Source organism: Xenopus laevis, chromosome 7S (genome assembly GCF_017654675.1).
Source record: "Xenopus laevis strain J_2021 chromosome 7S, Xenopus_laevis_v10.1, whole genome shotgun sequence".
NCBI classification, from domain to species: domain Eukaryota; kingdom Metazoa; phylum Chordata; class Amphibia; order Anura; family Pipidae; genus Xenopus; species Xenopus laevis.
Genome location: NC_054384.1, coordinates 61,510,328 through 61,536,129, shown reverse-complemented (window position 1 = coordinate 61,536,129; position 25,802 = coordinate 61,510,328). Strand labels below are relative to the sequence as shown.

General features: G+C 35.8%; 1 protein-coding gene across 1 annotated transcript in view; it reads right to left on the bottom strand.

Moving 5' to 3' along the window:
• Window positions 1-25,802, bottom strand: part of LOC108697232 (V-set and immunoglobulin domain-containing protein 10-like 2) — an 82,419-nt gene that overhangs the window by 26,531 nt on the left and 30,086 nt on the right. Inside the window, exons 3-6 of the mRNA XM_041571310.1 lie at window positions 13,037-13,342; window positions 9,717-9,989; window positions 6,765-7,040; window positions 1,047-1,307 (exon numbers count right to left, since the gene is read on the bottom strand). Coding sequence (XP_041427244.1) covers window positions 1,047-1,307; window positions 6,765-7,040; window positions 9,717-9,989; window positions 13,037-13,342 — 1,116 coding nt within the window. The remainder of the gene's footprint in view (window positions 1-1,046; window positions 1,308-6,764; window positions 7,041-9,716; window positions 9,990-13,036; window positions 13,343-25,802) is intronic.

Sequence of the window (25,802 nt, the reverse complement as noted above, 5' to 3'; positions counted from 1 at the left end):
TACTTAAGCCTTCAGAAGTTCATCTGGACAGGCTTTGTCTGAAATGGGCCTCTGGTAGATGAAAAGGCATCGAAGGGGATATTGGAACAAGTTCCTGAACTTTCAATATCAAACAGGGACAGGCTGATCCAAGTAAAGTTCTTTCACAGAACGTATTGACCCTGTATGAATTTGCTAAAATATATCCCTGATACTTTTACTATGCCGTTTAAACGTTGTATTGTGCCAAAAAAGTCCACAGTTTATTGTTAACTTGGAAAGCTAGTGGTGCACCAGTGGTGGATCGGTGGAAAAAATCCATCAATGAGATTCCTCACACGCAGTAGACCATGTACCTGTCTAGAGTGTGACGAGATACATTTTCAGCAATATGGGGTCCATGGCTAGATCTGCCTGAGACAGTCGCAGACCTCACATGAGCTTGGTCATTTTCCCTGATAGACTACAAAATGATCAGCTCAAAGCCTTTCAGCATTCTTGACCTATAATATCACCCATTGTGCATGTAGGGGTATGGGACCTGTTGTGCAGAATGTTCGAGACCTGGGGTTTTCTGGATAAGGTATCTTTCCATAATTTGGATCTTCATACCTTATGTTTACTAGAAAATCATGTAAAGATTAAATAAACACAATAGGATTGTTCTGCTCCCAATAAGGATAATGTATCTCTTAATTTGGATAATTTACAAGGTACTGTTTTATTATTATAAAGAAAAAATCATTTAAATTTGTTTTCATTATTTGGATGAAATGGAGTCTATGGGATATGGCCTTTCCGTAATTGGGAGCTTTCTGGATAACGGTTTTCTTAATAACGGGTACCTGTACCATACCTGTACTATAATTTGCTGCGATTGAATATGTATACTTTAATTTACTTTAATTTAAGAAAACCTCTCTCCTGTCTGTCCTTTATGTTAATGATTTCAATGCAAAAGAATATGAGTACACTAAGGATATGAATGCTCTCAGTATAGACAAGGAATGTATTGCTTTTCGGCATGAGCTACAAGAAAGGAGGAAACAATGGGAATAGTTACTTACACACAATTGTTCTGCAAAGGATGTGTTGTTTGAGGGCTGGATGAGAGATCTTGCATGTGTAGCTGCTCCCATTTATTATGTCTTCCCCTTTTATTATTTTGGTTGCATTTGAGTTTGACACGATTACTTTATCATCTTCACTTGTTTTCAGCCACTGAAGCTTTATTAGAGGAAGTCCACCAGTCCATGAACACCAGAGAGCCACTTCTTTGTAGTTGTTATGTGACATTGCAGTGCATGAGGGGGATCCTTCAGGTAAATCTGTGCACAAGAGATAAAAGACTTCCACAAACGATATAATAAGCAAGGGCAACATCAGTTCCCTAATAAAATTCATTGTGGTGGAAAGTCCATTTTAATAAATGTCTTCTCTGTAATAATAAAGATGATGTTGGCAAAACATTTCTATTGAGTTAATTGAGTTTCCATTTTCAAATCTTAAAATTATCTGTTTTGCATTTATTCATCTAAGTCTATATTTCTTGTCCACCAAGCTGTCATTGGGTGTGTTCACATGCAGTGCACTCTATTCACTAAGATTTAAACTGGTTTGCAACTGCTACTCATGTGAAGTTTCTTTTTTTCATTTTACATTAAGCCTTTTAAATGACATAGAAGCATGTGCACAATTAATACAACTGCCCCAGGAATAACATGTTGTAGGGCACAGAATTTGTTCTATGAACGTGTACTATAACCTTTCATATATATTTAATCTCTAAAATAGATTTTTTTTCATAGCTCATTCTTGGCAAAACTGTGTGTATTCACATTATTAGAAAACAATAGTTTTAACAAAAGAACTTTTACTGCATAAAACATGACAGAGCTCATTTAGAAATGTGGGGCAAGCTTTAAAATGCTAAATATTCCTTTTATTTTTGCACCCAGTCTGAAACTTACCTTCTATGGTGGATTCTAAATAAGCTCCCTTGGAGTGTATGTGAATTCAAAGAGCATTCAGAGCCCTGTACTTAACACCTTCCTGTTCCTTGCATGTAAAATCCTGTACCTTGCACTAAATGTGCTATTAAAGCCAAGGTGCAGAGAAACAGAGCTGTACCAAGTCCAAGCTCTATATAATCATTCTAATTTGCACATCACCCATGATACTTACGTGTATTGCTTACGCTTTTAGCATGCATTAACATGGAATTAAGTTTAACAATCACTCAAAGCAAAGTCTTATCACAACAGCAAAAGTGGCTTTACATACAAGCACAATTATTGGAATTACTAATTTCACATCAGCATCTTTGACCTCATCCAAGGCATTCAAAACACGTGCATTCTATGTTTTATTTGGCGCACACAATCTCATTTCCAACTATGCTATAAAGGCTGAAATGGGGATATAAGCTCTTTTCTATGGGTTGTCCTTAAATGTGACATTCCCATTTATGTGATTTTAACTAATTAGGAATAGGGTTGCTAACCTTACTATAACAAAATATCAGTTTTCCATGTTTTATCTTTGGACTCTTAAGATATCTTTTATGTTACTAATAACATTGGCATAATTTTGTACTGGCCAGGCCAGTAAAATACCATCCATGTGACAACCCATACCTAGGGCAAAAATCTGCCCTTAGCAAACATTCTTTTGAGTTTTGTTAAGAACATTATATTGCTCCAGTATTTTCTCCTGCAGTGTGGATGTGATACTGCTCTCAGAAGTGGAAAATCCTCCTCCCAATACTAAAAAAGGTGTTCACAGAGGAGCCTTTTGTGGCCTTATTTATCAAAATCTGTATTTAAAATAAAAAAGTCTGACCAAACTAGAATCCATGATTGGACCTTATTTATTATTATTATTATTATTATTATTACTATTAAAAAGCACGATTTAATCGGGTGTGGGACAAACACGATAAAATCAACAAAACCCTGAGTTTTTTCCAGAATCGATAGATTTTTTCATGCTTTTTCCTGAAAAACCTGAATTTTTCAGATATTTGCCCAAAAAGCTAATTTCAGCACAGACCACATAAACTTTCAAATACGATAGGCACCACTCCCATTGACTTATATACAACCTCAGCAAGTCTGAGATGCCAGATTCTGACTTTTTCCATCCTCGGGGTATAATAAATCTCGAAAAATTCAAGGTTTTTTTTCCACTTAAAAATTGGATTTTATAGTAAAAATTCGGACTTTAATAAATACCCCCATAAAGTTGGCACAGTGTTTCTAAATAAAATATCTACTGAATTTAGTTAAACAGCCCTTGTTCAATATATATTGTTTATAACAAAAAGCAAAAACAACCACAAAAATAAAAAGATGCAAAAAGATCACAATAAAATATAACCCTATAAACTGGGCTAATGTTGAACAAATAACTCAAAGCTAAGACATTCGTTCCAGTTTCCATCCAGAACACTGGAGAGAAAACAAAACTGACATTGTATATCTAGTGCAGATTATAAAGCAAATTCAGTTGATTTAGCATTGGAATTTGGAGAAACGGAGAAACTTTTCCTAAGCAAGTGTTTTACATTAATCACTACTGGATACTGTATATCATGTCCTTGATTAATAAAAAACCTTCATAGACAACAGAAAATAAAAAGAATGTATTTTATTTAATGCAACACCCCAGAAAGCAACAACATTTTACTATTAGCTTTGCCCTCCTCCCCAATGTCCATCTTATGTGCATTAGTGCACAAATTGATTTTTTTTCAATATATATATATATATATATAGACAATTCTAAGCAACTTTCCAATATACATTAAAAAGGTTCAGTGGTGGTAAAGATATTTGTAAATGTATCTGCACTAAAAGCCAGTATTGTATTTGCTTGCATACTTTCAATAGTAATACCAATTACTCTAAAAAAACTTTTTAATTGAGGTATAATGGAAAATCATTTAGAATAACATTTCTTTCATTCTGCCAAAAATACAGTGGTGGGTGAAGTCCCACTTAAATGTGGTTTCTCAACGGAATTCCATAAAAAAAGGAGTCTATTGATTTTAGGTATGTCTATACTACAGTATAAAAGAGCTTATATATGCTAGTTTTGTACAGCATTACCAAGCACAAGTCTGCCATTAGCGAAAGCAGAAAACGAAATGAAACAAACATTTAATAGTTTGAATACTGTGATGTATGGCCCTGCTGGTGCCAGGTTACAGCTTCTAGCATTTTTTAAATTTGCTGTTAACTTAAGAATAGTGTAAAGTGAGATGGAATTCTTCCTATGCCACTGCAATCCTACACTATGCCACTCAAATCATTTAATATATTATGCATAAGCCAAAATGAAATAAGAATCCAAACCTGGGAAAAATATAATATAATTATGTGATTTATTTAATATGCATAAAATAACAAATTGAACAGCAGAACTTAATAGGAAACACAGAGACATTCAAAGGTCACTAATTAATGTGAGTCGCAACACAAATACTGTAGTAATTGGATAGAGGTATGGGGAAGTACAATGGGAGCCTGTATATCAGCATGTCTATGTCTGATTTTTTTTTTTAACGTGCTTTATAGTTTGAAAAGAATCTCTGGAAAATAAAAAAGTGTAGCTTAAGTCTGCTGATATTGACAGCAGTATGCTACAGAAACACTATTCTCAGACAGACATGGAACAAATTCCCATGACAAACTCTGTTTAGACTGCAGAGTATTTTATCTGGAATACTGCAGAGACTTTTGGGGTCACAAAAGTCTTTCATTCCCTACATACCGGTACTCTTTATTCTCTTTACACTACCTTTCCCTAAAATATGTATTTTTAGATAAGCAGAGAGGCTCCCAGTGAAATCATATATTGCAAGAATCTATAAAAAAAATAGCAATACAAAAATAAAGATATCGTTATAGTAATGGATATTCAAATATGTGTAGTAGAATTGCTTTTAATGCATAGTTAATCTATCTGCAGTTTATACAGGTTTAAATAGGTTTCTTGTAATATAATGCAAGCAGTAACCTGATGTTATTTTTGCCTCCATTATTACCAACATTTAAGAGCTGCCATTTTCCAAATTAAGTTTGTTTGTGCCTAAAAGTTGAAAGTAACTGTAGCTGTAATTGTAAATTAAGCATCTCAAAAGAATCAAGACAATAGCAGATATCACTTTTGTTAAAGGCTCATTTACAGCACTGCAGGGTGGAAAGGCCGGATTTAGTTACAAGTTGAAAATACTGTAAGATAAGCAAACAAAACCACCAAAATGTTTACAAGTAACCAGAACCAGAACTGTAAATTAGGTTAAAGTTGTATCCCTGGTCTATGGAAAAGTTGTTGGTAATGAGCAAAGCAGCAAAAGAAAAGCTACACGTACATGCACATCTTCACTGTTGAAAATAAATCAACGTATTGGGAGCTGAACAAAAACCCTTGGTTCAAGAAATTTCAAGGTATCTATATATCATGATGCATTGTGTCTCTCTAGTCTAAAGCTCGTGGCTTCAGACTGGACTGCTCTCCCCACATCTCCAACATGTACAATATGGTCTATGTGCTGAAGATGTAGGGAACTAGAGGGCTCTGTAATCCATGCATTTTGGGATACTAAAAGTATTCCCTTTTGACATAGGTTAAAAATGGGTGAAGAGATTGACCTTTGAGACGTTTAGGCTTTATTTGTAGTGGGAGACTGGGTCCCTAAATATAAGAATCCAATTCAAAGACAGATAAATCAGATCCTAACTGCTGCAAGAGGGGCAATAGATAAAATACTGAAAAGCAGCATCACCCACAACAGAAAGGTAAGTAAATGACAGCATTACATTTTGAGGCAAATGGAATGCATGATGCCACTTAAACACAATACGTTAGACATGTTTGATGTTGGAATGTATCAGAAATAAATGTAAGAACAATGAGGCTGCAATGAGATGGGCAGATGGGAGTAAAGTGGAGTTGATAGAGTTTGTTAATCTGGAAAGGGAGAAGATGAGACTCATATAGACTAAAATCGTGTGGAGGGGGGAGAAAGGCACCAAGTAAATCTTAAAAACTCAATATAATAAGAAATATTTTCAGGAAAGAAAATTGTGTATTGAAATATCAAAAGGCATGTGATTCGATACAATCTATATGCATAATTTTTGTCTCCTGTAATATTTTCATTGAACAAAGGAAAACAAAAGCACGATGGAATGGTGTCTTGGGAGGGTCTGGAGCAGTGGCAGGGGATGTTCAGCCTGAATGGATAATGATTATTTTGCTCTTCTAAACACATTTGAAAGCCCAGCTCTCCTAGAGATTTTTGGAACTGGGGTTAAATCACTGATACAACAATTTCCCCATATTTGTAAACTAATCATCAGTCCATGTCCTACTTTACTCATTTTCTATAATGCTATATAAAATTCTACCTCATTGGTCTAAACAGTGCCCATACCAAGCAGATAGCAGTTATAAAATACCATAGGTGAGAGAAATCAGTAAAAATGTACAAATAATTTCACTACTCTGAACAGGACCATTTCTTGTACTTCCATTGGTCTTTGATGACAAAATGGGGGTGGCCAAAACCTCAGATTTCAACATCTTGATTAAATTCATGTACACAATAAGCATATAAATTATGGATTTTACAGGTGCCGCCTGTATGATGTACAGTACAACAAAACATGAAATAAGAGCAGCATTTAACTGCTAGATGGGCTTATTTTCCTAGATACTTATATATGATAGAATATAAACTAGACACTAAATAGTTCATATAAAGCATGTGGCTAACTTACAGTACACGGTGAGGCTGACAGTAAGTGCAGTGTGTGTGTCCAGGTGATAGTTCTTTGCCAGGCAGGTGTACATGCCCGTGTGACCCCGGGAGATCTTTCGAATAATATACATCTGGCCCTCGTACACCTGACTATTGTTATAAAGCCAGACATATTGACAGGGAGGATTGGAAAAGGCTGTGCAGTTCAGGGTGACCTCTTCCAGCTCATTGGCTGCAAATCCATTCTCACTAATGGCATATGGCTGGATATTGATGACTGGTTCATCTGGGCCATCTGAAAGAAAAATAAACCATTTTTGCCGTTAAATGCTTCAGTCTATCTTTTGACTTGGCATTCTGTGTTCACCTATACCTTGAATATGACATAGAGCGTGATATTCTGAGGCAATTTACATTTTTTTATTTGTGTGTTTTTTTTAGTTATTTAGCGAAAGAAGCTAAGCTCAGAATACAAATAATTAAAAAAGTATAAAAAAGAATGAATGCCAATTGAAAAGTTGCTTAGAATTAACCATTCTATAGCATACTAAACGTTAACTTAAAGGGAACCACCCCTTTAAGCATTTACCGCTACTGTTTATATAAAGAAGTGGAAGACGCTGCACAAATAGGCATTGAAAAATAAAGCCATTTGGGATTAAAGTGATACTGGCACTAAAAATTTTCTTTTCAAAATATTAATGTACATTAGGGGCACATTTACTTAAGGTCGAATAACGAGGGTTAATTAACCCTCGATATTCGACTGTCGAAGTTAAATCCTTCGACTTTGAATATCGAAGTCGAAGGATTTAGCGATATTCGTTCGATCAAACGATTTTTCTTCGACCTAAAAATGTTTAGGAAGCCTATGGGGACCTTCCCCATAGGCTAACATTGACTTCGGTAGCTTTTAGGTGGTGAACAAGGGGGTCGAAGTTTTTTCTGAAAGAGACAGTACTTCGACTATCGAATGGTCGAATAGTCGAACAATTTTTAGTTCGAATCATTCGATTCGAAGTCGTAGTCGAAGGTCGAAGTAGCCCATTCGATGGTCGAAGTAGCCAAAAAAACCCATTTGAAATTCAAAGTTTTTTTTCTTCTATTCCTTCACTCGAGCTAAGTAAATGGACCCATTAATGTTACTTATATGTCATGTTGATCGTTTTTCGATGATAGATTTGCTTTTTGTAAATAACTTTTGAAGTGAATAAACCTGACTGTTAATAAACCTGATGTTTGCAGCAGGGAAATAATTTAGAAAGAACACTTACAAGCCATTTAATATGGCAACAAATACCCAACTTTTTTCAAATTTCCACCGTTTAATCTAACAACCATGATCTGGTATAACCCTACATGTAAACAATATTATCCATTGACTCTCTACTCCCTATCACTCAACACAGCTGAAGGGAGATGGCTTTCATTAAAAACTATCTCATATGGGGCCAGATTCACAAAAGTGAATCCCCAATTTTTTTTAAAAAAATAGGGGAAGGACAATCAGTTTTTATATAGCCATATATAAAGGTGTGTGTCTGGTAATATATGGGCAGAAAGCAGCACGACCCTTTATCATATAGATCATCTGCCCTGGTTGTTATATATAATTTACATATTTATTGGTATATATAAATTAATGCAATGATATCTTGGTCATTGGTGCTCTTTCACAGAGACAGCAAGCAGCAAATTCTTTAAATTTAAATAAGTGTTTTCATGTGTCATTATCATATTTAATTTGAAGTCCAATTTTATCTGGTTGGCCTTTTAAAGAACAAATGAATTTTTCAAGATTTAGTAAATCCAGAGGCTGCTAAAAGTCTGAATAAAAAATTACTCCAAACCTGCCACGGTCATGTAGAAGTCAATAGGAAATGTACTGAAGATATCATGAGCTTCACTGGGTTTCGTATGATAATCCGAAAAAAATTTTTGTTTTTGGGGCGATAATCTGAAAAAGTTTTCGGGGGTCAAATCTGAAAAAAAGGGAGTCTTTTTCTGCACCATATTTTTTCGAGTTAATTTATTGATTAATGAGTTACAAATGTGGATGGCAGTTTGGTCGAAGTGGTTTTACTAGTAAATAACACCCATAGTATAAAGCTAAAACTACAACCAGAAAAAAACGGATTTTAGTAAATAACCCCCTATATATCTGGGTCCCCTTTAACGTGTATTTGTTGTTGTTACACACTTGCACATCACATCAAATGACTTCCTTCTACATTAGTATAACTACTGAGCTTGCCTGTTTTATATTTTACATGTTTTATTATTTAAAATATATTATATATAATATGTATGTATGCACAATAACTGGAATGTTCCATATTTCAGTTGGTCTCATACTAGTGTACATAAATTTTCCATCATGATCACGATTCAGTTCCACTAAATGTTTCATCATCATCAAATTCTGTTAAGCAAATAGTTAAGGGCTTTAATTATGATGATTAAATATTATCTACAGAAAACTGGTTTCCACTTTCAAATAAACTATTTGCATACCTCCCAACATTTTTTAAGTAAAAAGAGGGACAAAATTTTTTTTTCCGCATGTAGCGCAGCAATTTTTTGACCACACCCTTTCTGCGGCCACACCCCCTAATTACCATGTTTGTTTTACAAAATTTGGCAGGTTATGAAAGTTTGAAAATATTTCTCCTTATCTAAACTGTGTTTTTGTGTCTCAAAATTGTTACAAAGTATCTTATTTGCACCTGTTAGCTGTTCTGGGCTCTCTGCTAAAAGCCAATTAAGTGAGAAACTTTGTTTCTTTTTCTGGCTGTTCAGTGCAGAGAAAAGAGGGACTTTCCAGTACAAATGAGGGACTGCGGGTTGAGCTGTCAAAAGAGGGACTGTCCCTCCGAAAAAGGGACAGTTGGGAGGTATGTATTTGGCCAGAATGTTTGTATTGAGAGGCAAAGGCAAACATGGAATAAAGAGAAAAAACAATGTTACTTACAAATTACATCAAGATAATGTCTGCCGCTAATCTCCTCATTTACTGCATTTTTGACAGTGCAGGTATACCAGCCTGTGTGGGATCTGTTAACTGCTGCCAGGACAATGACACTTTCTGAACTCTCCACAGGAAATGTTCCCTCCTGGATGACGGTTCTCTGCCAGATGTATTCAATTGGACCTGTACCATTTTTAACATCGCAGCTTAGCATGACTGGGGATCCTTCCCGGGGTGCTGATACATTAATTTGTAAGATGGGGGTCAAAACAGGAACTGCAAGGCAATAACAATGTTTTCAGATAATGGGCTCGACAGAAGAGAACATGGGTGCACTCTATTATATAGTGAATAAAGTACCCCCTCTTGTAAAATATAAGGATATTATAAGCTACCGAGGAGTTTCATGACCATATAAAAACACCATACTCCGAGGTGACTTCTAATATTCTCATATTTTGCAACAGGGGGTACTTTATTTATTATAATACACAAGCTTCAGCGACTCGTGACAGAAATGAAATCAGAACTTACCGTTTATAACTAATGACATCAGAACTCACCGTTTATAACTGATGACATCAGAACTCACCGTTTATAAGGATATAATTTGCAAGATATCCATGGCTTTTGTGTATTATATAGTGAATAATCCCCAATTGTAATAAGTCACTGAGAAGTTTCATGGTCATCAAAGGGCACAAGGCTGAAGACCAAGGGGGTTATTTATCAAGGTCCAAATTTATCTCAATATCAGCTGCTACAAACTCCGATCTAACTCGCTTGGGGTTTTAACGCTTATCTATTATTACATTTTCCCGAAAATTTGCTTTGCGGGAAAAACTCAGATTTTCTAAATTTTTCGGAATTTTCACCCCAAAAACATTGTGAAATTGCCCGAAACCCCTGACACAACCAAAAATCAATGGGACTGTTCCCATTGACTTTTATGCAACCTCGACAGGTTTGAGATGCCGTGTTTTTATAGTCGGGCTTTTTAGCCCTCGGGGTTTAATAAATTCCAAAAAATGTGTGATTTTTTTAAAAGTCCGATTTTATCAAAAATCACACATTTTTTGGATTTTGGGGAATTTTGGGTATTCACAGCTTAGTAAATAACCCCCTAAGTGTTTTTATAGATGTTATGAAACATCTATACATGTAAAACATGAAAACGTGAAAATGTGTCTATACAGTATATTTTTACCAATTGTAGTTAAAGGGATACTGTCATGGGAAAAAAAACTTTTTTTCAAAATGCATCAGTTAATAGTGCTGCTCCAGCAGAATTCTGCACTGAAATCCATTTATCAAAAGAGCAGATTTTTTTATATTTAATTTTAAAATCTGACATGGGGCTAGACATATTGTCAATTTTCCAGCTGCCCCAAGTCATGTGACTTTTGCTCTGATAAACTTCAATCACTCTTACTGCAAGTTGGAGTGATATCACCCCTCCCTTCAACAGCTCCAGCAGCCAAACAAAAGAACAATGGGAAGGTAACCAGATAGCAGCTCCCTAACACAAGATAACAGCTGCCTGGTAGATCTAAGAACAACACTCAATAGTAAAAACCCATGTCCCACTGAGACACATTCAGTTACATTGAGAAGGAAAAACAGCAGCCTGCCAGAAAGCATTTCTCTCCTAAAGTACTGGGCAGAAGTCACATGACTGGGGGCAGCTGGGAAATTGACAAAATGTCTAGCCCCATGTCAGATTTCAAAACTGAATATTTGAGAAATGGATTTCAGTGCAGAATGCTGCTGGAGTAGCACTATTAACTGATGCGTTTTTAAAAAAAAACATGTTTTCCGATGACAGGATCCCTTTAAGATGCTATGATCAAATATTCCCCCAGTCCAATATTAAAAACACAAAGATAAAGCACAAAATGGTCTTTCACACTAAAAAAAACACATAATAGCAAAAAAATACATACATCAATAAAAATCAATAATAACTGATGACATTACTAAGCACTATTAAAAAGGATATATTATGTTACAGTTTATTCATGGGCCTTTTGTGAACACTTGTACTCCCTATTGTAAAATATAAGGATATTATAAGTCACAGTGGAGTTTCATGACCATTTTATACAGGTCATGGAACTGTGAGGTGCCTTCTAATATCCTCTTATTTTAAAACAGTGGGTACTTTATTTATTATAAGTCATGTGACAGAATTTACATCACTAAGCACTGATTATAACTGATGACATCATCAAGCACCATTTGTTAGGAGATTGTTTACAGGATAATCATGGATTGTGTATTATAGATAAATAAATACAATCTGCAATCTACAAAACAAAATCAATATTTTCATGTGCCGACATCTAGTTCTATTTGTTAAACTTTTTTCAGTAGTATGAAATGTGCATGCAAGGATGCTATATTTAGGGGTTACTGTTAGCACTCATACAGCCCGTGTTGCTTTGTTCAGCTACCTCCAGGTGTCATGGAGGCACTCATTCTGAATACACACATGCTAAATAACTAATTTATTTGTACAATATTTATATTCTATCAGTAACCTTGATGTAGTTGAAAAAGATTTCTTTCTGTATTAGTAAACATCCATTCTTTTGCTCTATAGCAAATACCCCAGAAGGTTTGTGCAAAAACCGACCTTGCTATATAACAATCACAAACCCGTCACTCTCTAAAACACCTTAAATTAGCTGTCATCTATTTGCTGGCTAGGCGTGCAGTGGTTACTATTATCAAGAACTTTGGCAATTTTCTAGCAAATTATATAAAACCCAGGCTTTTTTTTATATAAAACCCAGAAATTGCATAAAAGAGGGTCTATTTGAGATGACACTAACGTCAAGTCAAAAGGCAACTGTTTGAACAAAACTGGTACCCATCTGTGGCATACCGATCCAGAGTCCAGATATTCTGGGTAGTAGTACTAGGTGGATGCCTGGCATGCTGAACTTTTCATGGCAGATTACTAGAGGCTTTTATGTATGGATCAACTTGTATACAGTATCTGGCCTGCATCTTACCTGTGCTAAACAATTCATGACATAACAGGATATGAAGCACTACATCCTCAGGCTTTGCCTTTAAAACATTTTGTTTCAGCGTAATTTCACACACAAGCTTTTCGGGGGGGACACCCCTTCCTCAGGTGCATTCGGGGGGTTTTCCCCCGAAAGCTAGTGTGTGAAATTCCGCTGTTTTAAAGGCAAAGCCTGAGGATGGTGTGCTTCATCTATTGTTATTCAAGTTTGTAAAATAAATAAAGTGTATATATATTTGCTAACAAAACAACAGAAATAAAACAAGAATAGCACATTGGTTATTATTACCTAATACTGTGAGGTCGATGTATGTTGTAACTTCTACTGTAGGTGTAATGCCTTGGCACATGTAACGTCCTTCAGCTACCATCTGTAGATTGTCTATAACTAAGCTACTTCCTTTTAGACGGGCATCTCCCAGTAGGGCAGCAGTACTGTACACTCTGTTAAAACTCGTGGCAATAGGTACAGGTCTGTCCGTTCCATACTTTATGAAATACCAGAAGAAAGTGGAGAAAGACTCAACTTCACCACACTTGAGTTCCACAGATCGTAGGACCACTCCATTTGCTGTCACCTCCTTTGTTACCTGACCTGAAATAAAGTCACGTCAGTAGAAAATATTAATAAGCCATATTGGTAGTGAGATACATACAAACAATATGTTTCAGTTTAGTATGCCTTTAGAAAAAACAATGATAAAATAGCATTAACAATCTTGTCTCATTACGTCATAAGATCTTCATAACCCTTTAATGGGCCAGATTCAATTCAGTGAGAAAAGTTATCTTGTGTTTTATCATGTGAAAATGTATGGGCGAGATTCAATTGAAAGAAGAAAAAACTTTTCTCCTAATTCAGTTCAGTTTTTTTTGTAGACATCAATAGAGTTTTCACGCGATAAATCGTGAGATAAGTTTCTCTGATTTTAATTGCATATCAAATTGAATCACGTCCATTACTTTTCACACAATAAACTTTTTTCTTTCAGAATTGTATCTGGACAAATGTGTTTTTTTACATTCAAATGTATAGTACACAGAAATGTAGAAACTAAGGGGTATATTTATCAAAAAGTGAAGTTAAAGATAGCCACAGTCCTCTAGGGGTATATTTATTAAAGAGTGACGTTAGAGATCACAACCTCTAGAGTGAAATTCCGCCACTCTCCATTCATTTCTATTGGATTTTTAAAAGAGTATTTATCAATGGCTGAAATTTAAAGTTTATCCTTTGATAAATAAGCCTTTCAAAAACCATACAAATGAATGCAGAGGGACGAAATTTCACTTTAGCAGACTGTGGCAATCTTTAACTTCACTATTTGCTAAATATACCCCTAGGGGCAAATTCACTAAGCGCCGAAGCGCCCAATTCGCTAGCGTTGGGCAGTTTCGTTACTTCGCAAATTCACTAACGAATGCTGGCCTACACCTGGTGAATTTGCGCAACGGACGTAAGTACGCAAATTCACTAACACGCGCATTGTACTGAATGCTACCTTTTTACGCTAGACTTCCTTCGCCACCTCAGACCAGGCGAAGCGCAATAGAGTAGATAGGGATTGCTTCAAAAAAAAGTTCAAATTTTTTCTAAGTCCCAAAAAATGCTGGCGTTTTTTTCTATATTATGGGTAGGCTGAAAAAGATCAAAAAAACTTTTGGGGCTCCCCTCCTTCCCCCCTACATTTCCTAACTCATGGCAACTTAACTATACAGTGGGCACATGTGTAGGGCAAAATAAAAATTTTATTTGATGTTTTGAAGGTTTTCCAGGCATTTGTAGTGCTGCTACATATTCCTCCATGAAATTTGAATTTGGCGCCGTATGCAAATTAACCATCGCTAGCGTAACTTCGCTCAGTGAATCAATGCTAGCACAACTTCGCAACCTTACGCTACCCCTGAGCGCAACTTCGGATTTTAGTGAATTTGCGGAGCACCAGCGAAACTACGCCTGGCGAAGTGTGGCGAAGTGCGGCGAAGTTACGCCTGGCGCAACTATGAATCTTAGTGAATTTGCCCCTTAGAGTGAAATTCCACCACTCTCCTTTCATTTCTATGGGATTCTGAAAGGCTATTTATCAAAGGATGAACTTTCACTTTCACCCATTGATAAATACTCTTTTAAACATCCCAAATGAATGGAGAGTGACAATATGGAATATACCCCTCAGTTTCTGGCAGTTAAAAAGTTAACAACAGGGTAAAAGATACTTTAACTACTGTAAAAAAAAGCCGCAGTAAATATTCTGTGAAACCAAATGATATGATGAGAACACATCCGTTTCTTTACAGGTAGATGTCAGAATTCTGTCACATCATGCAGCTAGCCAAACAAAATATGGGTATAGGATCTGTTATCCAGAAACCAGTTATCTGGAAAGCTCAGAATTATGGGAATTTCAGCTTCCATAGACTCCACTATAATTAAATAATTCAAACTTTTTAAAACCAATTTTTAGTGGGAAACAATCCTTTTGTTTTGTTTTTTTTTAATGTTAAATGATACAAATGTTTCAAATCCCTTATCCGGAAAAACCTCAGGTCCCGAGCATTCTGGATAACAGGTCCCATACCTGTATCTTATAATGATAACTACAGTTCGTATAGTCAACCGTTTCAATGAGCAATGAGCTATTATCAGTATGTTTATACATATTGCAATATATCGCTGTTACGGGTATTGGTTCATTCAGGGATAGAGCTGAATCACCATATAGGAATTAAAAGTACTTTCCATCTCAGCCTCAGTGTTGCACCATCTGACTTGATATTTCTTTCCTTAACAATCTAACATCTATTAAAATATAAAGGCAAACAATGCTTTCTTCAGGCACTGAAGATTCCATATCCCTAAGTGCACTATGGCAATTTCATTATTTGATGTTAATGTCCTTTTATGTTCATATATATTGTTTTAGCATTATGATTAGGATAAAGTCACAAGGCTTCTTTAACTGTGGATATACATATATATATATAAGTTATGTATGTGTCTTAAATACATCTTTCATCTACAATTCCCAGCATTATTGCTTGTAAATTTCTGAAAACCTGTCAAGGTAGTAGAATATATTATAACAAACTTTCATAACTAAAATATTAACATTTTATTTGGAGGTAGAGAAGACACAACTAAAAATGAATACTGTAACTAAAATACATGCATATTAAATGTTCAAAATAAAAACACCCTTCTAAACATTGTCTGCAGGCCATACAGATATTTTATATTAACTTATATTATACAATATTATATTCAAGGGCTGCATAACTTTCTTGGTTCATAATTTTTTTATAGGAAACCCTTATAAAACATTGTTGCTGGCAACTTTTTGTTTACCACCAATCATTATTTACTGTAGGCAGGGAAACTGTTAAAAAAAAGAAAGATTAAGCCCAAGAACTATTAATGTGTAATATACATAGAAAAATACAGATACACATACACACCACACAACAGGAATATCTTACTGAAGATTTTCCACATGTTCCTTACCATAAGAAATTGCAGGGAGAAAAAAAAGAAATGCTAGAAATGTTCTAAAATGATAGATCCTTATTAATCCATGATCCATTTCTCCATGTCGCAGGAAGATGAAGCCTCCAGAATTACCAGACTTGAGAACTTTTCTGTTTGTCTGCTTGATTATCTAGGTTACCTGCCAGATCTCCCCAAGGTCTGTGCAATCAGAACTGATGGAATGTAAGACTGCACCTTTCAGTATTTCAGTATTCTATCCACATAAGTGCATCTCATTTGGCTCTCGTATTACAGAATAAGGACCATTCCTGAGAGTAAATTATTCACTCTTCTACTTTAATCTTTCTTCCTGTTACACATTGTTGTCTCATCTTAATCTATAATGCAGGAGCCAGGGCTGTAGAAAAACAATATCCAGCCATGAGTCCACCTATTGAACTTGAAAGCATCAGAGCTCACGTGATGTGGTTTATGTAGCTATAATGGAAACTCCTACCACGTAATTGTATTAAGTCCTCTGTTTTTCTATAAACATGCATGTGTGTAAGGGAGCTAGAAAACATTCTGCCGATAATAACATTAGGGAACAGATATTTACAAGTTGTGTTTTCTCAAACACAATTCTAAATTAAAATAAACAGTACACTAATAGGTTACTATTGCTATTGATCATTCGCAGGCAAATTTTGTCAATTGCCAGCACTGGCATTAAGCTAAAGTGCAGTTTATTAAAAAAAAAATATTTTAAAACATTGCCCATTTTGTGTTGGCATTTTATAACAGGATAACGTGGGAAAAGAAAGGCTCAACAACAGGAAAGCATCCCTTGCACTTGTGTGTTTACTGTTCTATACAACATATTTTATGTCAAACCCTTTTGTCAAGTGTAAGTATACTCAAGTGTTGCTGAAAATGAAAAACCCTCATCATAATGAAGGGCCATACAAGGTGGTTAAAGAACAGTTACGATCAGCCCCCATCCATGTAATAATCCTTGGAATGAAAGTCAATCTAATAGTGTGTATCATCCTCCATTCAGTGTGGACATAAAGGAGGTTATTTATCAAAATCTGAAAATGTATCACTATTTTCTGAAATCCACTCCATCCAAAACTGCAAGACGTTTCCCCCTATTTATCAATAAATTTTCACCAACATTTCTTGTGCAGAAAAAGACTCGATAAAATCTTAAAGAAGAAGTATGGCTGGGGAGAGGGGATTTCTATGCCCATCTGCTTCCTTTATAGTTACGCCGCTGCAACAAAATGTCTAGCTGTGATGGAGAATGTTTGCTCTTTAATTTGTTTTTTAACCAGACAGTCTCTCCCATGTATACCTTACCACATGGACATTTGAGGAGGTACACTGCAAAGTTGGTATCATATGTGGTTTAACTGTTTGAAGGAATTGTCTTGCCCATACAGGGCTGTTGTATGTGACCCTCCTTGATGACTGAATTACAGGCAGTATAGTTAAGGCATGGGAAAATACCATATTTTGGGACCTCCTCAAACCTACTCTTCTTTGTGACCTTTACATCTGAACTACAAAATCTATCTTTAAAGTTGCTATCTGTTTTGTAAAGCAATAGGGGAAATTCTTTGAACTGTATCCCCAGGTCACTATCCTGTTGTAGGGTCGTCCAGTATGTTCTTATTAACTTTCTATAACTGTACTCCTTTTGTCAAACTTAGGAATATTGTTTGCCTTCTTCTTTTGTATTGTCGGTGGAGTAAAATGTCTATTTTGTATGTTTATACCTCATTACATGTTTTTTCCAGGTCAGTTGAATCATAAAAAAAAAATTTCATGAGGGTATTGGAGGCTTTCTTGTACAGAATGTCGTTAGAAGTAATTTCCCCGGCTCACAGGAATTGACCCATATGTATAGCTCTGCTTACTCAGTGATCCCCAACCAGTGGCTCGGTTGCAACATGTTGCTCACCAACCCATTGAATTTTGCCCCAATGGCTTCAAAGCAGGTTCTTATTTTTGAATTACTGGCTTGAAGGCAAGCTTTATATGCTTAAAATGCATGTTTACTGCCAAACAGAGCATCTTGTAGACTGCCAGTCAAAATAGGGGCTACCAATAGCCCCTATTTGGCACACCTGCTTGCTTATGTTGCTCTCCAACATTTTTTTACCTTTGAATGTGGCTCATGGATAAAAAACTATCCGTTTTTAAAAGGCTGTTCTTATCTGTGGGTTCTGTAACATTATATCTCAGCTGTATTAAGATACTAAGATCTAGATAGTTAATGGTAGAAGTGGAATGTTTCATAGTGAATTTGACTGTGGGGTATAGACTGATGGCTCTATCAATCAACATATGTTCAGGGCCCTACCATAATATTAAGATGTCATTAGCATATCTAATGCACCTAATTATACATCTGACATAAGGGGTCAGGAACATTCCATTTGTTATTTATTGTTATATGGCCTGAGTGGTTCTTTGCAGGTGTCCACCTTTTTGGAACATTGATGCTAATTATTTGCGGCTGAGGATGTGGCATGGGGTTAAATTTACTAAGCAGCCATCGCAACACTTCGCCAGGCAAAAGTTCACTCAGACAACACTAATTTTCTAAAATGCAAAATTGCGTCCAGGGTACCGAACGCTGGAGAATTTTCGCTATCGTTACTTAGGCAATTCGAGCAAATCAAAGCGAAGATGCGCTAGCGTTCAATTCTGCCTAGCACAACTTCGCTAGAGGTCTTTGCTCAGGCTAATTTGCAACAGGCGGGAAATTTAAAGATGAATGGACTTATATGTTGCAGCAAAAACATTACATTACACAAGCCCAGGGAACCTTAATAAATAAAATAGAGTTGTTATATTGCCCTACACATGAGCCCACTGTATAGTTTATGTTCCATATGTTAGGAAATGTATGGGGGGACCCGGTTAACCAAAAAAAGCACTTTTGCAGGCTATCACTCTGAAAAAAGGAAAAGACACCACCGTTTTTCGGAATTAGAAACATTTTCCACTAAAAATAAGATGTACTGTAAGTAACAGAAGATTGAGGAAGATCTATGCACTCCAATGCACTTCGCCTGGTCTGAGCTGGCGAAGACAAGTCTGGTGAAAGAGGTAACGTTCAGTAAAATCTGCATCATAGTGAATTTGCGGTGTAACGTCCAAGAGTGAAAATTCAATGTGAATCACCGATAGCGTCTATCTCCTTCGCTATTGAAGTGACGCCTGCGCCTGTTAGTAAATCGGCAAAGTCCCTGAAAATGGTAACGCTGGTGAATCTTCACCAGCGTTAGTCACTTCGCCCTTTAGTAAATCTGCCCCATGGACTCGGCGGGTATATTTTAACTTGTTTTTCACATTTCTCTGTTTCTGTACTGTGCCTTTTTGGCATTAAATCGTTTTGTTCTATATACAGCTCTATAGCTTACATCTCAGATTTTAATAAACAAGCTTTATATTGTAAAACAGAGAAAACATGCTGATCAACTAATAAAACAGAACAAACCTGGCTGTAACTATGTCAGATCAAGACTTACTGGCAGCAGCATTTGAGATGATTCTATAACAAGTGTCTCATGAATCACTTCTAGTGAAAATACATATGTTTGCAATTTGCTGCAGCTGGACTGTTGCCACAAAATATCTACAATTTTCCTGTGTTTTGCTTATTCTGAAATTATAGAATTAATTATGTAGATAATGTTTGGGACATTAGACTTAGCTATTTTTTTCCATTTGATGGATCCCTGTAGCTATGCATAATCAGTTAGTCATGTAGGACAGTCATGATGGAGACATGGACAAAGAGACTTGAATACCCCTGGTGGAGGGGTAACTTCCTTTAACTAACTGGTAAATGCTAGCATCATTCAAATGGACCAGTCAGTAGGGACTTCTAGAAACTTCCAGAAGCCAGATCTACCCTGTATATAAGTCTGTCTAAAGAAGGGACAGGAGAGGAGTGGCCACCTTGCCCTAGGGTTAAAGGTTTTATTGAGTGTCCATAGGTGTGGGGTAAGAATTAGTTGGTTGGGCTATATTGTGTGTCATTCTAATTTAAGAGTGTGTCTTTCTAATGTGTATTTGGTGTATTAGCTTTCTTTTCTTTTACAATTTATGTCTATGTAAAAAATTTCCAATCATTATAAAATATTTTTTACATTTATTGCTTGGTGATTTCTTTGTCACAATATACTCCAGAACAGTCTTTATTATCATAATCTTACATATCCCTTATACGAACATTCATTATCAACATGCTGAATGAAATCAGATTGCCACTGTATATCTTTTTTACTCCATCCAAAATATTATGCATAATCATCAGTTATATTATTTAAAACTGCTGCCCTGATAGGAGGATGAAGATACCTAACTAATGTCTGAACAGTTACTGTACATTATATGGTGCTATTTTTGCTATAACAGCTATTAGCTTTTTAGAATGAGTATATAAACGTTGAAATATCCGCCTGCCATCCTTTTTTGGACACGTCAGTGAAAAACACAAAATGCACAATGTCATTTAATTAATTAAAATGAAACATAAGTAAGTGACTAGAAAAGGTCCCATATTTATAAAAGCCCCATAACTCAAAATATGCCTTAAAGGTCCCATATTTATAAAAGCCCCATAACTCAAAAGATGCCTTAAAGGTCCCATATTTATAAAAGCCCCATAACTCAAAAGATGCCTTAAAAGTTCACTTATTTACAAATCTAAAATGTCCATATAGTAGTCAACTGGCTGATATATTACAATTAATGGGAAAATGTATTCGCCAGGCATGGATTGGCAGTGAATTTTCGCACTTGGCCGATGGCCACAGACATTTGTCCTGGAAAAATTTGCTGCGCCACAAAAAATTTGTGCGTCAAAATTGTCGCTCATCAAAATTGTTGTGCATGTAAAAATTGTTGCACACATAAAAATTGTCACTCGTCAAAATTATTCGGACACCCATTTACTTTAATGCATTTGGACAAAAGAGTATTTTTTCACTGTTTCCCAAATTTTTCGGTGAAGCAAAACAGGACAGATTCAACCCATCACTAACTACAACTGTTCATGGGCTGTACTGTATAAAAAGGATTATGTAAAATGCATCAAAAGGTAAGGGCTTAAATACCATGCAGGGGGAGTATCTAGCCTGCTGGCCTACAGCTGGACAGCCCTGCTCTAGATGCAGTTCACTGATGCACAGCACAAAAATATGTGGATCTTATTTGCTAACATAGGTCCTAAATTCCACCGGTGCAATTACCAATAGTAACTAATCAGAAGTAACTTCAAAAAACATGCATGTGAGCTATTCAAGGATCAGTCATGCCAAGTCATGATAATTTAATCTATCTGTATCTAGATTTATACTTAACAACATTTATAGAACATTAGTGTCCACCACCAACCATCATCAACTATTATCTCTTTCCTCCACATTTTACCTCTTATTGTTTTTTTTCCCCATATGTCTTTTAACTTCATATCTGCTTGGAATGCGATTTCTGATTGTCCCATAAACTATGTATCATCCATAAAGGTTTATTTTTTTAATTGTTTTGTTTTTGTTTCAAGTCATCACTTGATTATTACAAGCAATACTCAGGCCTCAGTCATGTGCTACCAAATTTACACATCAGATTACATGTGCTGGCAAACATCACTGCATTACATTTGCATGTTTTGAAACATATACAATTCTGGAAGCTCTCTCTGTTTGTTTAGGGTAGCAGCTGCCATATTAGCTTTTTTTGACATCACTTCCTGCCCGAGTCTTTCCCTGCCCACTCATAGATCTGTGCTTAGATTATAGCAGTGAGGGGTGGAAGTAGAAGGGAGGGAGAGTGAGGGATCATACACAGACACCCATGTGTACTCTTAGAAGGAATGATTTGTGGTGTTTCTTTTGACAGAGGACTCAGCACAGCATTACTTTGAGACTTTGCTAGTGTATTTACATATAATACACAAAAGCCATGAATATCTTGTAAATTATATCCTTATAAACGGTGAGTTCTGATGTCATCAGTTATAAACGGTGAGTTCTGATGTAATTTCTGTCACATGACTCACTGAAACTTGTGTATTATAATAAATAAAGTACCCCCAGTTGCAAAATATGAGGATATTAGAAGTTACCTCGGAGTTCCATGACCTGTATAAAAACACTCGGCCTTCGGCCTCGTGTTTTTATATGGTCATGAAACTCCTCGTTAACTTATAATATCCTTATATTTTACAAGAGGGGGTACTTTATTAACTATATACCTTTGTGATAAAGCTTACTTAGTTTTAACATTTCCTTCTCCTTTAATTTATGGTTGTCTTTTTCTTCTTCTGAGTAATATTTTTAAAGTAAATGCATTCTCAGAGTAATGAAATTGAAATACATTCCAAATAGGAGTATGGTTATCCTGCTTACAAAAGCAGATGGATAAAGCTTTCATTAGAACTTATGGATATTTTATTAAATTGGGAACATAAAACATACAGTACATTGCAGTGGTTTACATAACTGAATAAAGATGAGGACTGTCAAGAGAGGATATCTTCCTTGTATTGGGCCTCAAAGTTAATTCCCTGTGTACCTTTCTAGGGGTCAACATACTACTAACTGTACAAGTTTTACACTTTGCCAGTAACTGTTAGGAGGTTATTTACTAAACTCTGAATGCAAAAATCACGAAAAATTTGTGATTTTCTTAAATAATAAATAAAATCAGACTTTTAAAAAAATAAAGAATTTTTCAAAATTTATTAAACCCAGTGGATGTGGAGATGATGTCCCAATGATTTTTTTGATGTGCGCTGGGTTATTGGCAATACCCCGAAGTTTTCAGAGTTTTCGGGCAAAATTCAGAGTTTTTGGTTGAAACATCTGAAAAAATTGTGAAAATTGCATGAAAGATCCGAAAGAATCGTGAATATCTGATTTTTCGTGATTTTTTTTAGATTTTTTCCCGCAAACAAAATTTTCGGGAAGGTGTATTAATAAATAAGCCCAAAAAACCCGTGCAGATTTGGTCAGAGTTTTTTTCAGAAAATATTGAGATAAATTCGGACTTTGATAAATAACCCCCTTAGTGTAAATGTTGTCAGGTACCTCTAGTCTAGAGCAAAGTAACCAGATTCTAACCAGATCTCCACTAGAATCAAATTAGTCCAATACATGCAATTTACTTGAAAGATGCTTATAAAGGAAATTTTCAGACACTTCAAGCTATGTCATTTTATAAAGGCTCTTAACCCCACCTTTAAATAGCAACCGCCTACGCTGTTTATAACCTGTTGCCAACAAGCAAGCAAACTTAAGGGGAGCTTCTCCTTGTTATTTATGCAAACAATCTTTCAAAATTCTGACACATCCTTTAAATATATGGTGGACCGGGAAAAAGATACAGGGCAACCAATTTTACAAAATGAATGGAACTTAATGTGGCATACAAATTCTAAATACCACCACTCCAAATACAGAATATACAAATGAAGAATTGGCATTTAAAGACCGTTCCATCCCCCAATCTGCTTTCAGGGGTGTCCAGACACTGGTAATTACCTCCACATGAAGTGAATCTGCCCCATTGCTATAACATACTGGGACGACATTTTCCAGATCATACAAGATATATTCCATAATACTATAATGACAGACATCCACCTAACTCTATTAGATCGTCCCACAAAAGAATAACACGCTAAAAATAAGCATTTGGCTCAAATTCTAGCAGTAGCAAGAATTAACCTTGCTAAACACTGGCTACAAAACTCTGTTATGGCTCATGGGCTAGTAAAAAGAATTAACACAGTAAAAAACTGTCTGTATCTGACAGCTTTATTGACGGTTCAGGTGTAAAAGCATACAGAGATAAAAATGTGGGTGTACCGACTGTTTCCTCTCACTTGTTGCTCCCCTTACCAACACCCCCTCCCCCACATTACAATACAACAATGTTGACTGTCAATCTATATTGCAACTGTGAACCTCATGATTTTAGATGGTTGTACCTTAATGCCAGAGAGAATTAATAAAAAAAGAATTAAAAAAAAAATAGATAAGGGACAATGAAATTAAAACGAGAGCTAAAGCTTTACAAAGAAATAGGTTAAAATGCTGCACATTATGTTTTCAGATTCTGTACCAGCTCAAGGTTATTGCAACCTCAGTAGCTCCACATCTTCTTTTCTGTTGATTCACTGCACATATTCAGGAATGCTGTCAGTTACCTGAATAATTTTGGTTAGTTTGTGAAAATTGTGGTTGGTACAGTAACTACAGTATATACAATACAGCATTTTTGCCCATATTTGTTTTTAGGGTTTAGCAGAGCTGATTAGTAATTAAATGTTTATTCTTAAAAGTAACAGTTCTCCTGTCTGTGCAAGAGTATTTTGGATAATATAAGCTTAGTATCTATTGTGCCCCAATCCTGCATAAAATGTTGCTTGCATATATCTGTTCCATTTCCATTATGAATTATAACCAATTCTATTAATTTAAAGCATGTAAAACACTTCATTACCTGGACTGTGCAAATATAAAATGCATTCATCTAATGTGGTCTTTAATCTTTTAAAACTTTGAAATGAAAAACATATTTTGATCTGGCTCTGTGACACTTTTTGCTAATGGCTTGAAATTCCAAGCTGGATTGGAAACAAGAGAAAGGGAAGATGAGACGTTTTGTTGGTTCATTTATTAATGACTGTCACGCACAATAGTTTTACCTTTCATCTGTACTTCACAAAAATGGAAATTTATCCCCTGCAAAATCACTTCCAAACAAAAGAAAAATTAGGAAAATGAAACATTAGAAACTTAATTGTGGGCTGATATATTCTGCCTTTTCTTGCCTTTTAGCTAGCTTGCAAGCAATAATCAAGCAATACAGAGTTCCTTCATTTCTCTCTCCATTTGTGCTTCACTCAAAATGCTTTGGCAGCTGCTGAAAACAAAAGCATTACCATCTAGACACATCATTTCAAATGCAATTTCTGTTATCTTTGTTCGAATGATGCCTTTTTATATCTGTATTTATATGTATACAAATTCTAAAATAGAATGCAAAGATTAGGAACAAAGATTATTATGAGTATTTAAAGCACAGAAAGGTAGTTATAACATCACACCAGCCCCTACAAACCAAAGCATGTACACTGAAAGGCAGCTGTTAAAGGCGGAATCATGAGCTGTGACCAGAACCTTGGGTTCGGGAAACCATACATTTTGTCTGTACTACATAGTAATTGGAGTTATGTTCCTATTCACTTAAAAAATAACCCTTTATATTGTGACTCTAGTTTTGTTTGGAAACATTTCTTTTCAAGTCATGGCTTTAATTATTCCCAAACTCCTTTTATGCCTCTTCAACTTTTACTTAAAGAGATGCTGACACTAACAATTTTATTTTTAAAATATTAATCTACGGGGGCGTGGTCTGCATGGAGACCGGATAGGCAGCACAGGCCGCACGCTCCGTTTCAAGGGAGACTCAAACTGCAGATAAACTGCGCTCACCTGCGCTTTCAGCAGTTTTACCGGACGGGTGAAGCTCCCGGGATAACCGCCGCAGCCTCCGATGGTGA